The sequence below is a fragment of the Cervus elaphus genome, chromosome 13 (assembly GCF_910594005.1).
Source record: "Cervus elaphus chromosome 13, mCerEla1.1, whole genome shotgun sequence".
In the NCBI taxonomy this organism is placed as follows: Eukaryota; Metazoa; Chordata; class Mammalia; order Artiodactyla; family Cervidae; genus Cervus; species Cervus elaphus.
The window spans coordinates 48756461-48770948 of NC_057827.1; the positions used below are offsets into that span (position 1 = coordinate 48756461).

The 14488-nt window shown below is 36.7% G+C and overlaps 1 protein-coding gene across 2 annotated transcripts in view; it reads left to right on the forward strand.

The window, feature by feature from the left end:
• Positions 1-1959: 1959 nt before the first annotated feature.
• BRMS1L (BRMS1 like transcriptional repressor) overlaps positions 1960-14488 on the forward strand; it is a 41931-nt gene continuing 29402 nt past the window's right edge. The window contains exons 1-4 of one of the 2 annotated variants that reach the window (XM_043922053.1): positions 1960-2282; positions 6398-6488; positions 10225-10352; positions 12143-12222. In XM_043922053.1, the coding sequence (XP_043777988.1) occupies positions 2141-2282; positions 6398-6488; positions 10225-10352; positions 12143-12222 (441 nt within the window). In that variant the 5' untranslated portion in view covers positions 1960-2140. The remainder of the gene's footprint in view (positions 2283-6397; positions 6489-10224; positions 10353-12142; positions 12223-14488) is intronic. The other variant, XM_043922052.1, reaches the window with a different exon arrangement.

Sequence of the window (14488 nt, forward strand, 5' to 3'; positions counted from 1 at the left end):
ATTAACAGAGGCTAGGGATATTACTCACAGCTGCTTTTGTTTGGTCTGGAGTTTAATAAACCAAACCAAACCAAAGTAACAGCAAAAAATGCACTTGAAATAATGTTTACAAATCTGGTAATTTCATGTAAACTTCTAAGTTTCTCTTGAAAATCAGAAGGTCTGACACTTAGCTCCAAATTCAGATGTAGCAACAACTGGCTGGAGCTAAAAGCAGCTACCCAGCTTTAGTCCACACCATTCACATAATGTATTCACAAGCTTGACTCTGAAACCGCATCCCAGGCTAAGACAATCCCTGTTCTCAAGGAATTCACAATCCAATTGGTGAGATGCATCTGCTAAACAACCCATAATACAGTGTGACAGAAACAAGTACAAAGTTGCCAAGCAGTAATCTGAAGGAACAGGGGCATGTACTGAATGGTGGAGGGGTTGCTGGTGATGAATGTTGTCAAGAAAGTGGCTTTGAAAAAAAGGAGTGCAAGAGGGTTGCAGAGAAATAGGATATGCAAAGAACATTGAAATGGCCAACAGTTCGTCTGTTTCTCAACTGATGAGTCCAGTTTTGGAGACTACAGCAAGAAAAGGACAAGTAGGCTGACACTAGATAATAAAAGTCCCTTAATTTGGATTTCAGCCAAGAGGTGGATAGCCCTTGAGATGTTTTCTGTCATTAAACTCTAAATCTAACTTTAATGCATTTATGCTTGGATACTCTTAACCATTCTCTGTCAAATGTCTTTGGATCTTGTGTTTGAGAAAGAAATTTACAACCCACAATATTCTATGAAATCTCTTTCAATAGCAAATTGCCACTTCAGGAAGAAGCCTTGTTTTTATAATGGATAAAATAGAGTTTTTAGGTTTGTCTGCAAGTAAAGTTTCCTTATCTGTAAAATGGGTATAATAGCACCTAACTCAGGGCTAATAAATTGGGAATTCAACTCAATGTAAGTGATGTAAAGAACTTACCAGGGTATTTGATACAGAGTAAAAGTGGTCAATTAGTATGTTATTATGATTAGGATATATAATGAGTTTTCCTTGTCTATCATCCCTACTATTGAAAAAATAAAACATTTCATTAAGTCAAATAAATATTTTTCATTGAAAACTGAAGTTAAGACTGGGGGCATATTCAGGCTGGGTATGGTAAACTGGAACTGTGTTAGTCGCTCAGCTGTGTCCGACTTTTTCACTCCATGGACTGTAGCCCACCAGGCTGCCCTGTCCATGGAATGCTCCAGGCAAGAACACTGGAGTTGATAGCCATTCCCTTCTCCAGGGGATCTTCCGGACCCTGGGATCGAACCTGGTCTCCTGCATTGCAGGCAGATTCTTTACCATCTGAGTCACCAGGGAAACCCGCATATGGTAAAAAACAAATGTAAAACATATTAGAGAAAACTGCCAAGATAAAACTTCCTTTCCTTTCATAATGCAAAAGTTTCAAGAATAATTTAAAGATTTTTGTGTAACATAGAAAGTGCAAGTTGTCAGCAGAAACTAATTCAACAATAGTTTAATAGTGGTAATAAAAGGGCTTTGGTAAAGAGACATTTCTCCAGTTCCTGTAGCCTTAAAGAGGAGGAAAAACCCTCAGGCAAAAGACCTTCTCGCATCTGACAGTAACATCCTGGATGGCCTGGAAGCTCAGACAAGCACTTGGCGGGAAAAGAATAAACACAGACCAAAATCTCACAATCTGTTTCTGTTTAGTTTATAAACTGCAACCGAGTCTGGCAGCTTTCGTGCCTTGTGGGACTTGAAGTCCAGAGGGGAGAAGCGATCAGGGTAGCTGAAGCTTCGAAGCCGGCGGCCCCTGCAGGTCTGAATAGTAAGGACTACAATTCCCGACACACATCCCGAGGCCGCGCCGTAATTACCGGCAACCAACCGGACCGGAGCAGGATTAGCTCCAGCCCCCGGCTCGGGAGGGCTGCCTCCACCAATGGCAGAGCTCTCAGTGCTGAGCCTGCGGGTTAGGTTGTGAGGCTCCGGCGGGGGCGGGGAGGAGCCGAGGGGGTTCTGAACGAGCTCGGCTGCTGGGTGGGTCGGGGCGTTCGGCGCGCCCTTCATTGAAGCGGCGGTGGCCGGGCTGGGCGCCGGGAGTGGGAAGCGACGGCGCGGCTGGAAAATGCCAGTCCATTCCCGAGGGGATAAGAAGGAGACGAACCATCACGATGAGATGGAGGTGGACTACGCCGAAAACGAGGGGAGCAGCTCCGAGGACGAGGACACCGAGAGCTCGTCGGTCTCCGAGGATGGAGATAGCTCAGGTACGCGAGCCAGCGGGCTGGGACCCCGAGTCCTCGCGCCAGGCTAGCGACAGGCCGCTCTCCGCACGCCGGGCAGCTGCGTCCTGCTGGGAGAGCGGGGCGGGGAGAGAGGGAAGGGGCGGAGACTGGCTCCCGGCCCTCCGTGGCACCCAAACTGTTCGCGGGGCGCTGCCCAGCTCCTGGCGGGTCCCGGTTGACGGGGCGGAGCGGGGCAGGGCGCGGGCCTGGACTAGTCCGGCTCACGGACGATGCTCGGTTCCGTTCTCGATCCGCCCCGCCCTTGGGACCTCTGGGTAGTGCCTCGGGCTATCCGGAGCGAAAATGTCCCGCATCTTGTCTGGGAGACGCTGTAAATGCCTCCTCTCCCCACACCGCCGACTTATTATTTTGCACCTTTGCAGCCCTTCTCAGCGTGTGTGGGTTGTCAGGACCCGAGGGTACTCGCTCTTGGCTGGTTTAGAATTTATTAATGTCAGCTTCCAAGTCAGCGTGTCAGTCCGTACTGGACATTCGTCCTCTTTCGGGGGGCTGACGTGGGAGCTGGGTCATCTGCATCATTTCTGTGAACTTTTCGAGACTGAGAACAGCCCAACATCAGGATTGATTGGAGATCTTCATATGCTTATAAATAACTGGCTGATTTTTGGCAGCTTTGAAGTTCTCCAAATCTTCTCCCCTGCAATCTTTTCTAACTTTGTGCTGGTTTTTTTGTCTGTTTATTTGTTTTTGTTTTCTGTTTTGAAGGGCGTGGGATAGGATAGAGTGGAGGGGGGCAGGTTAACACCTTAAATCAATTTTTGCAGTCTTTTAGGAATGGTTATTTTAAAAAGAAATGAAATTTATGATTACGTGGGTTCTTTTCCTTCTGTCCATACGATGAAGATGAGACTTACTTCTTTGTTTTGGCCTGATTTTGGCCATGTGAAGCAAGGATGGATGACAGGTTGACGACAGCCTATCACCGTGACACTCTCTTTTTTAGGCTTCCCTTTCAGAGAAAACCTCCATGGAAGTATGTAATTTCAGTCAATAAATCAGCCACCCCGAATAAGTGTTTCTGAGTGACTTCCTTTTGCAGTATTGGGTTCTACTCAGTGGAAGGTATAAATAGTTATGATCTGACCACAATTAAAGAGCTGTCATAGGTCACCACTTGATTCAATTGCCAAATGAACGCTTATTTATAAACAATACTGTGGAAATTCAGAGGTAGAGGAAATCTTTTCAGTACAGGGTGGTCAGCAAAGGCTAGTGGGATTACCTAAATTATCTTGAAGAATGGGTGGAATTTGGATTGGAGTGGTAAAGTTCAGGTGTTTCTGTAGAAGAAGCAATATAAGAAAAAGTGCAAGGCCAGGGCTTAAGCTTTATTTAAAAGAGTGAGAAAACCAGTTTGGTTGGCAGAAGGATTTGAGCTAGAAAAGGAAAAGATATAGGTGTGAAAGACTTGAAAAAAAGCAGAAAGTGGGATTGATGAATACAAGTTTAGGAGTCAATGTAAGAAGAAAAACCCAAATACAAGGAGAATGGTGGTAGTTTGAACAGAAACAGAAAAAAAAAAAAAAAGATTTGAGATGAAAGTATGAAAGACATGTTGTTTTCGAGGTCCTGATGGTATATTTGAGTCAGAGTGCCCAACTGACAGGTGGTAATGTGGCATTGGAACCTGCCTGGGATGGGAAGCATAGTTTGGAATTCACCTGCTTAGTCATGAAAATAGGTGAGATTTCAAAAGTGAGGAATACAGAGAATATCAATACTATATGTGAGTACGTTTTCTGGATCTGTAAAACATTTTATCTTCACTTGTTCTTTGTTTTTGTTTTTATGGGAGTCAGGATCTCTCAAAATGACATCTATTTACTAAAATTCTGCCTCTAATTTTTATGTTGATCCTGTGGGTTTTTATTTTTTTGTAACTGTTTTTTGTTCTGTCCCAAAAAATAATGGACACATTAATTTATGAAGAATATGATAATGATTTGAAGCACAAGTCAGATTTTTTAAGTACAAAGAAATTAAATAAATTTTTCAGTTGCATGTTGCTTTTGCATCTCTTTTCTACCATTTATTTTGCATGTTAAACTCCCACAGTTTTATTCTTCTCCATCCTTGGTACTGGCCAGTCTTAAGGCTACAGAAAAACTCTATCTACAGATATTGGGGAGTGAATCATCTTGAGGGACCACATTTTTTTTTTTTAATTTTATTTTTTTTTTTCCAGTGGGTTTTGTCATACATTGATATGAATCAGCCATGGATTTACATGTATTCCCAATCCCGATCCCCCCTCCCACCTCCCTCTCCACCCGATTCCTCTGGGTCTTCCCAGTGCACCAGGCCGGAGCACTTGTCTCATGCATCCCACCTGGGCTGGTGATCTGTTTCACCATAGATAGTATACATGCTGTTCTTTTGAAATATCCCACCCTCACATTCTCCCACAAAGTTCAAAAGTCTGTTCTGTATTTCTGTGTCTCTTTTTCTGTTTTGCATATAGGGTTATCGTTATCACCTTTCTAAATTCCATATATATGTGTTAGTATGCTGTAATGTTCTTTATCTTTCTGGCTTACTTCACTCTGTATAATGGGCTCCAGCTTCATCCATCTCATTAGGACTGGTTCAAATGAATTCTTTTTAATGGCTGAATAATATTCCATGGTGTATATGTACCACAGCTTCCTTATCCATTCATCTGCTGATGGGCATCTAGGTTGCTTCCATGTCCTGGCTATTATAAACAGTGCTGCGATGAACATTGGGGTGCATGTGTCTCTTTCAGATCTGGTTTCCTCAGTGTGTATGCCCAGAAGTGGGATTGCTGGGTCATATGGCAGTTCTGAGGGACCACATTTTAAAGAGTCAAGGAATAAGCTCTTAAGAGCCAGAAATAATTTTAATCTGTTTCAGAAAAATTAAAAAAAAAATCATACTATCTTGCTGTAGAAAGTAACTGAACATAATTTAATTTTTTCTCATAGTTTGACCTTTATTTGATGATGATCAATATGAACATCATTTTGTGCTTAAGTTATTCTGATGTTGTCAGCTATATGTGATGTATTGACAAAAACAGACAATGTGAAATATAGGAGAGAGCTGGTAGCTGTCAGTTGTTTTCCTTGAAAAGTTTGCTTGTCTTCCTCCTTCCTCTTTCTCACTGACTGACTGTAATTGGGGAGTGGGAACAGTGGGGGCCTAGGAGTAGGAAACCAAAATACTCTGTGGTATTGAGATTAATCTTCTTTTTTTTATTTGACTCGCAAATTATCCATGTGAGCATTCCATAAGTGGAATTCCGTAAGTATTCTTGAGCAATATTAACCTTTAAAGGACGTAATCATTTTGGTGCTTAAGTTTGGTGAGTTGGTGAAAAACAAGCCAAAAGTGGACTAATTACTATATAGTCACAGTTTAAGGTCAGCCTTTTTCTTTTTGGCTGTACTACAGCACGTGGGAACTTAGTTCCTTGACCAGGGATCAAACCTGTGCCCCTTACACGTGGGAGCACAGTCTTAACTGCTGGACCCCTGCCCCATCAGCCCTTTAATAAAATGATTTAAGAGTGAATAAAGAGGTTTCCCTGGTGACTCAGTGGTAAAGAATCTGCCTGCCAATGTAGGAGACACAGGAATGATCCCTGATCTGGGAAGATCCCACATCCTGTAAAGAACTGAGCCCATACTGAGACTGTACTCTAGAGCCCAGGAGTCGTAACTACTTAGCCTGAGTGCTGCAGTTGTTGAAGTCTCGGGTCCATGGAGCCTGCGCTCTGAAACAAGAGATGCTGCCACAGTGAAAAGCCCATGTGCCGCAACTAGAGAGTAGCCTCCACTCGTTGCAACTAGAGAAAGGCCCACACAGCGACAAAGACTCAGCATAGCCAAAAATAAATGAATACAATTATTTTAAAAAATGAATAAAATTAAGAACTAGCAACTGTTTTAACTCTTATCTGTATTTTACATTAAATCTACAGTGGGAATTATATTTGATAAATGTTTAAGTCCTAAAGTACTTCTTCTGTTTTTTTTTAACCATTCTAATTAACATTCAGATGTATTTGGAACATAGCATTAGTTTTATCTTTGATATTTGCATTTTATTAACAGAAATGGATGATGAAGACTGTGAAAGAAGAAGAATGGAATGTTTAGATGAAATGTCCAATCTTGAAAAACAATTTACCGATCTCAAGGATCAGTAAGTAGTAATTTCTGAAGGTCACTGTCACTGAATCTCAACCTTGTCACATGTATACTGGCATGAGAGAAATTATATTCATTCTAAACTATTTTCCTTTTTGTTTTTTATGGGACTGACTGACCTGAAAAAGGCTTCAACTGTTGTTTGCCTGTTGAAGGCCTCATTAACTAACTAATCAAGGGTTTTGAGGCTGGTTTTGGGGGGGAATTTAATAAGATTTTTATGTGGGTATTGGTAATGAAAGTGTTTTCCTTGGATTGCTGCACCCTTGGTTCTAATGTGCTTCATTCATTCCTTTGTTAAATAACTGGATAAAGATAACATTTTTTAAAAAATTTGAGAATAAGAGTTATTTCCAAGAGATAGCATGGTGATTTTTATTTATATCTTAACATTGAATAATGTATACATTGCATGTTTTCACATGCATTGTTTAGTTTGTAAGGTTGGAAGATAGTTTTATCTTCATTTACTCTTGAGAAGATTGATCACACAGGTTAAGTGACTTGTTCATAGTTTATCAGAAGGTGATAAATTAAGCCAGGCTTTACATCTTAGGTGCTATCGTGTTCCTTCCACTAAGGCACATTACTTTGGAGGAATCATGGTGGAATCACAGGGCCTGAATCCAGGCTTTCTTGACAGATTTTAAAAATATAGTAATAGGTTCTTTATTATCCACTGTAAAGATTGAATGAGCAGTATATAAAATTCTCGGCCATTTGTCTGACATGTAGTGTGTGTTTACAGATACTGTTTTTTCCCCCTCTTTATAATGCCAGAACTCTTATGTAAAGTTGGTAATGCAAGAAGGAGCTCCAGTGATTGGAGAGAATAGAATAGATGCAGATTTTAAAGAAATCTTAAAGGTGAACATTCAGTTTGGAACTTGCTGGCAAGGTCATGGGGCATGATATACTTTAGGAAACATAAATGAAAGGGAGAAACTGTTGAGACCATAGATAGCTTAACTTATTCAGAAGCTGCCTCTTAGTTTATGGATTCTTTGTGATTTTGCTGCTTATTCTCTTTCTCCTACTTCTTCCCTAGAGAGGCCCAAAGAAGAGATGAAAGCCCATTTAATATCTGGAATTGCCAGCCTGAAATAAGACAGATTTCGTTACCAGACGAATCCTGCTGTTTATGCCATTTCTGGTGTTAACTTTCATTGGTATTAGTGATGAATGTATAGATAATGTTCTATGCTAGTGTGACAAATTAATATAAGCAATCCAAAATAATCCATAGTGTAAAATTTTGCTTTTAAAAAGCATGATATTTTCTAATGCTAAAGATTTACATTACTAATTTGAAGTTAAAATTAGTTTGGATTCCCAGAAATCCATTATTTGGGCAGCACAGAGAGTTCATTCAGTTCATTTGGGATCATTCTGGAAAAGAGGAAGCAAATTTGTATTTTAGCATAAGAAATCCATGAATGAGTGATTCTTAAACAGTTATTTAAGATACACGTATTGAGCTTTTATAGAGCCATTTTTGGTTATCCAAGAAATTAAAATTGTTGTAAAGCTCTAGTATAATATATTGCATAGGAGAAGTTTGCATCTAGTGAGTCATTTGGTCTGATCTTGTTCCCCTTGGGGCAGGCAGTTGCTTTGATTTTTGCTTTCTCATGGCTCACCATGATCACCTGCCAGTTCCCCTATCAGCATTATTCGTTTCTGAAAGTATTAAAAGTAGACTCATTAACACTATTTAATAGGATTCTTTCTCAAGGAATTGGTATCTATAAATATGTTTTTGAAAAAAAAATCCTGGCACAAGTTTTATGATTATTTTTTTGTCTTACCCTGTTGCTTTGTTTTTTATTTTTGTCTTCTCATACTGTGTATCTCTTTAAGCTGTCTCAAATCCTCTTTGGAAGAGGTGGGAAATATAATATTAATAATAATAATAATAATAAATATCCTGCTTTGCCTGTTCTAGCACTATAGGGCACATATAGCACTCCTTTCCTAAGGCAGAAAATCCACAATTTGCAGTTTGTAAAGTGGTGGAAGGTGAGTTCTTCCACCTTCTTAGAAAGAAAGAGGGACTTGTCCCACCTAAGTGTCCATTCATTTCCGTGTTCAACATCCAACAAACATTAATTAGCTTCTGTTCTGTGAATAGTATTGTGGTTTCTGCTGCAGGACTCATGATCCTTGCCTTTGATGAGTTTATACTTGATTCCAAGGTTGTAGAAATTATACTGATTTTGAGGAATCTGTTTTTTTAAAGTGAGTTAATTGAATACTGTTAATTCACATATCCTCTTCATTCAGGATGTTCACGTATTTAGGATACCTTATTATCCATATTTTGTATGAGTTTGATGTTTTTCAGGTGCAGTCATCTTTTGTATTAGTTTTTAGCATTTTGTTTGAAGTTGTATTTATAATTTCAAAAACTATTAGTATCGTGTTATACTTTTTGGATTTCATACATTGTATGTTGAGTTTTAGAAAAATTTAACCCAGACATGATAATGTATAATTTTGGAAGTTGATTCAGATAATTTTTCCTTTCTGGTGGTAAAAAAAAGAATATTAACTAGCATGAACACTCAAACTTGCTTTATTCCTGTAAAATCATTATATAAATCGCTATGCTAAATATAATGATCAATGATAGGCAATATTAGTTGTCTTAGTTGGTATTTTCAAGAGGAAAGAGTGGAATATTATATGAACGCCAAGTATCATGTTTTCAATAGTCAACTGCTATTTATACAAACAACTATAAGCATGATCAGTGGTTTCTCCTGGGAGTTACTACATGCCATCCTTGTGTATTATGAGATATTCACCTATGATGCAGTAATAAATGGCAAAAAATTTTTTTACAGAATGATCTTAAATTGTTAATCTGCTTTGAAATTTTAGGATATCTTTGAAATGCCGCAAAACGAGGGTTAGAAACGCTTCTCGTAAAGAATGACAGTTTCAACATTTTCTTGTTAAAAAAGTTCTATCCTGCAGGACTATTGGTAAAAATAAACATTGAGTTGCCTCACATACCATCTTTGATAATCACGCTGAAGGTGTTGATGTGACAGCTGTTACATTAGGCCTCTTTGCACGTAGACTCTTAAAAAGAGCAACGGGGATTCTTCGCCCCACTTTTCACTTCCCCATCTGCCAAGCAACTCATGTTGTTGTAGCTTCTTCATTCACAGTCTAGATGAGCTGAGTATGCCAGGTCTTAAGTTCCCTAGCCTTTGGTTTTACCTTCATCACTCTGCTTCTTCTTTGTTCTCTTAAAAATTAAGTAGGCTGAATATTGCTATACTGACTCCTTTTCAGGAGATTTGGAGAGGAGACAGGGAATTATTTATTTCTGACAGCTAGTAATGCCTGTATCTAAAATACTCAAAATGATTTGTTCCTTTTAAATTCAGTGTTTATTTGACCTTTTCTCTTAGAATTGATTTATTCTGCAGTTAAAAACATCTCCAGTGTCCAGAGGTAGTTATTTTGGTTGTATTTTTTTTGATTTGTAAATTAACCATTAAAAAGCGATATATCTAAAAAAATAGAAAAATATTTCTTTGTGATTATTTGCATAAAAGTCAAATGATGTAACTGTGTTCTTGTCATCTGAGATCAAGGAAAAAATACATTTGGTAGGCTATTAGAATATGAAGGATATTAAGAGAGAATGTATAGAAATGGTAAATTGTTAGCCTTTGCTGGGCTTTTAAAATTAATATCTTAATTTTTGCTTTGTTAAGACTTTATAAAGAACGATTAAGTCAGGTGGATGCAAAACTACAAGAAGTCATAGCTGGAAAAGCACCAGAATATTTGGAACCACTGGCAACTTTACAAGAAAATATGCAAATTCGTACAAAGGTAGCAGGTAGGAAAGTGAAACATCTTTTCCGTATAGTAGAGTATGAATTCTTCAATAGATTTAAAAGGTGTTTGTCAAATGAGTGGTTGTTGTTAATAGAAGTACAAATGTATTTACATTGACCAGATTATTATACTATCAATCAACCCACAGTTATATTATTAAATGCCTCCTGCTTTTCTCTGCTGCTATGGAGGGTTAAAACAAAAAAAGCCCTCAAATTGGTCACAGTGTTGTTGAAAAGGTATTTCCACACGTGAAACAATTAGAAACCAGGATATTTTCATTAAGAGATACTGTTACTACCATAGTTTATTTTTCTATTAATGTTCAATTTAAGTCCTCTTAGTATTTTTCATCTTTAAGAGTGATAAAGAGCTCTTCTTTATAAAGCATTAAAAAAAATTTGATCAGGATGTTAAAGAACAGGGAATTAACCTTCAAACCTGTAGTTCAGTTATAAGTTTTTATTTTGAAAAGTTTGGTGACACATTTGTGACTATGAATAAATGAAGATGTATTTTATTTGTGTGGTTAAATTTCAGTCTTCTGTTGGTAACTGGGATCTGGCCTCAGAATTGTGTCCTACCATGCCTAACAAAGGATATGTCTATTTGAAGATCATGTAATGATTTTTCACAGTCAAACTAAAAACTGAAATTTACTGATCTCCAGTAAAGTTGTTTTCTTTTTGGGGAACAATCATTGATCCTCATACACCTGTTATTTATGAATAATACGTATGGCATTGTTGATAATAGGTTCTTATACTGAATCCTCCTTAAACCGAATTTTAGTCTTGAGTGCTTAATATTAAGTGTATAGATAATGTGATGCTTAATCTGCTATCTTTGCATATTGACTTAGACATCCTTAAAAGTAAACATGTCCTTAGTTTTATTTGACATTTGAAAAGAACTAAGTGAGACTTCCTAATGTTTTGAAAATATTACTTGAGTCAGTTATTCACTTTGCTACTAGGTGGCCTCCTTTGCTTTTTGATTGTACAAAGAGTCGTGTGTGTGACTGTGTTGCTGACGACATAGTTCCAGTTATCTGTTCCTTGCCTTTACTCTACAGGAAAGAGTATTGCAGTTCTAGGGGCAGCTATGGCATAGAGTTAAGTATGTACATCTAGACCTCTTTGCCATTTTTGTGATGGTGTATTTGCATGGCCTATTTTATGTGTTTTTTTTAGGGTGCCTATTTTATGTGGTTGTTTCGGTACCTCTAAGTTAAACTCTCTTGACCATCCATCCTCTAGGTAAAGCTCTGTCAGGAGCACTCAAACATCGGGTTAATTTATAAATTTTGTTATATTAGTTTATACATTTAGTCTTCTTGGAAGCTTTGGACTCTGAAAATAAGTAATAGTTAAAAAAGAGTGGTTTCGATGTTTATGGTATCCAGTTGTTAGTTTGGGTATATGTGATTGAGAAACCAGAGTTTTTTGACTCTGTTTCCCTTATGAGTCCTGAGACATTGTTTTTCATAGGTGAAGAGTTTTATTTTCATTTTAATCATTCTCTATCAAGCATTTAGAAATATTCTTTAGAAAAATGGGTAAGAACTAAAATTTGTAGTGTAGTTTCTCTCTAGCTCTTAAACTCTTAGTTTTGTAGTCTTCTTTGACATATATTTTGACTGAGCCTTGTTATTTCTAGTTTTTAAAGGTAAAGTTAGACCTGCCGATTTCTTCTTGATTCATTTTATAAAATAGGACAGAATTCTTACAGGGAAGTGATAATGAAACTCCTTATTGCTAACATAATCAGAGTAATTGTGTTTGGTTGCAGGAATCTATAGAGAGCTCTGCTTAGAATCTGTAAAGAACAAATATGAATGTGAAATTCAAGCTTCTCGCCAGCATTGTGAGGTACTGTTATTTTGCTTAACTTTTAAGCTGATTTCAATTCTTCAAGTCTTCTAGTGCAGCAGTTAAAAAAGTAAAATAAATGAAACAAAATTAAATAGTACTTTAACTCAGTCTGCTTATGCAATTTTTTTTTTAATACAGTTTCACTGGAAGCTATATTGGAAATAGGACACAAAGAAAGAATCATACAAAAGAACTAGTGGTATAATTTTAGAACTTTTGCAGCTGTCACCTTAAAAAGACTTTGTAATGATTATGTCATCTGGCATCACCAAATAGTATAATTAGTATAATGCTAAAGACTCAAAAAATGTATATATCCAGTAGTTCTGTTAATTTCTCAGTTTTTAGATCTGTTTCTATATCTTAGGGCAAAATTCTCTATGGGGGAAAAATGGATTCTCTATATTCTGTTTATTTTTAATAACGCTGGAAAACATACTGTTGATTTTGCAGATTACTTTTCATAAGACCTAGACAAGATCATAAATAACTAGTGAAAATAAGAACAAGTTCTGTGATGATTCTTATCTTAATGTACCATATCTTTATAAACTATTAAAATACTGGGAGTAGATAGATATAAAAATGATGGAGCTTGTGTCATTTTCTTGGTTATAACTGAGATGAAACATCTTTTGATGTTTACTGGCTATTTGGATTTTCTTTTCTAAGAAGTACCTGTACATATCTTTTGCCTTTATGTTGAGCTTTTAGTCTTTTCCTCATTAACTATAGAGATTCTTCATATATTCTGGATACAAATGCACTGCTGGTTATAAGCTTTGCAAATATTTTTACCCAGGCAGTGGGGTATCTTTTTCACTCTTTTTGATGACCTTTTAAACAAAATTTCACATTTTAATGTGGTTGAATTTATCATCTTTCCTTTATAATACTGTATATGTTTCTTGTGTGTTCCCCACTTTGATTAAAACGATATGTTTTCTTCTAAAATTTGAAATTTTGCTTTTTGTTGCTAAACTACCTTTATTTCATTTTTGTGTGTGATTCAAGTATGGATCTAATTTTACTTCTTTGCTTATGGATAGGTAATCTCACTGTTTAATACATACTTCATTGTTTCCCCACTAATCAGCAATTCCATCTCTTTTTTATACCGAATATCCACATATGTGCTGGCTTGTTTTTAGTGTTTTTTCCATCTGTTCCAGTGGTCTCTTTGGCTCCCCTTGCACCAGTATCACAATTTCTCTTTTTACAGCTTTCATTCTAGTAAGTTGATGATAGCCTAATAATTTTACCTTGCTCTTTTTCTTCTTACAGTTGCTATTATTATTAATTTTATTTGTTGTTTAGTAACAGCTTTTTAAAAATTACCTTTTTTACTTTTTATTTTCTGCTGCTGCCTAGAAAAGTGAGCTTTATATATTGAAGAGTTTATATGAGTGAGTTTATATATTGATACTATATCCAACTATGTTACCCTTTCTTAATTTAGAGTGTAAATAATATAAATAAATCATCATATAAATAATAATGTGATTTGTGAATAATGCTGCAGTGAAAGTGATGTATGTATTCTTGGCACCCTTGGTGAAGTTCAGTTGACCATACATTCATGGGTTTATTTTCAAGGCTCTCTATTTCTGTTCCATTGGTCTAAGTTTTATTCTGTTACCATATTGTTATAATTACTGTAGTTTTATAATATGTTTTAAAATTAGGAAATGTGAGGCCTCCTCACATTTGTTCTTCTTTCTCAAAATTGTTTTGGCTACTTGGGATCCTTTGTATTTCCATATGAATTTTAGGATTGTTTTTTCTATTGCTGTTAAAAAGTCATTGGAATTTTGATAGCGGTTACATTGATTTTTTAAATTGCTTTGGGTAGTATGGACATTTTAACAATAATAAGTCTTCCAATCCATGAACGTGGGCTCTCTTTCCACTTATTTGCATTTTCCTTAATTTCTTTCATCAGTGTCTTATATTGTCAGTATACAAGTCTTTCACTTTAGTGTATTCCTAAGTATTTATTATTTTAGATACTCTTGTAAATGAGATTTTTAATTTCCCATATCTCCTTAATTCTATCAGTTTTTGCTTTATATATGTGTATATACATATATATACATATATATAGAGAGAGAATCTGTATTAGCACACACATATTAAAATTTTTGTATTTTTAATGAGTGTAACATTTTATCCTTTTTTTATACCCTTCTATCTCTGTAACAGTGATTTTTGCCTTAAAGTCTATTTTGTCTTGACAGTTAAAGCAGGTACCCAGGTTTATTTG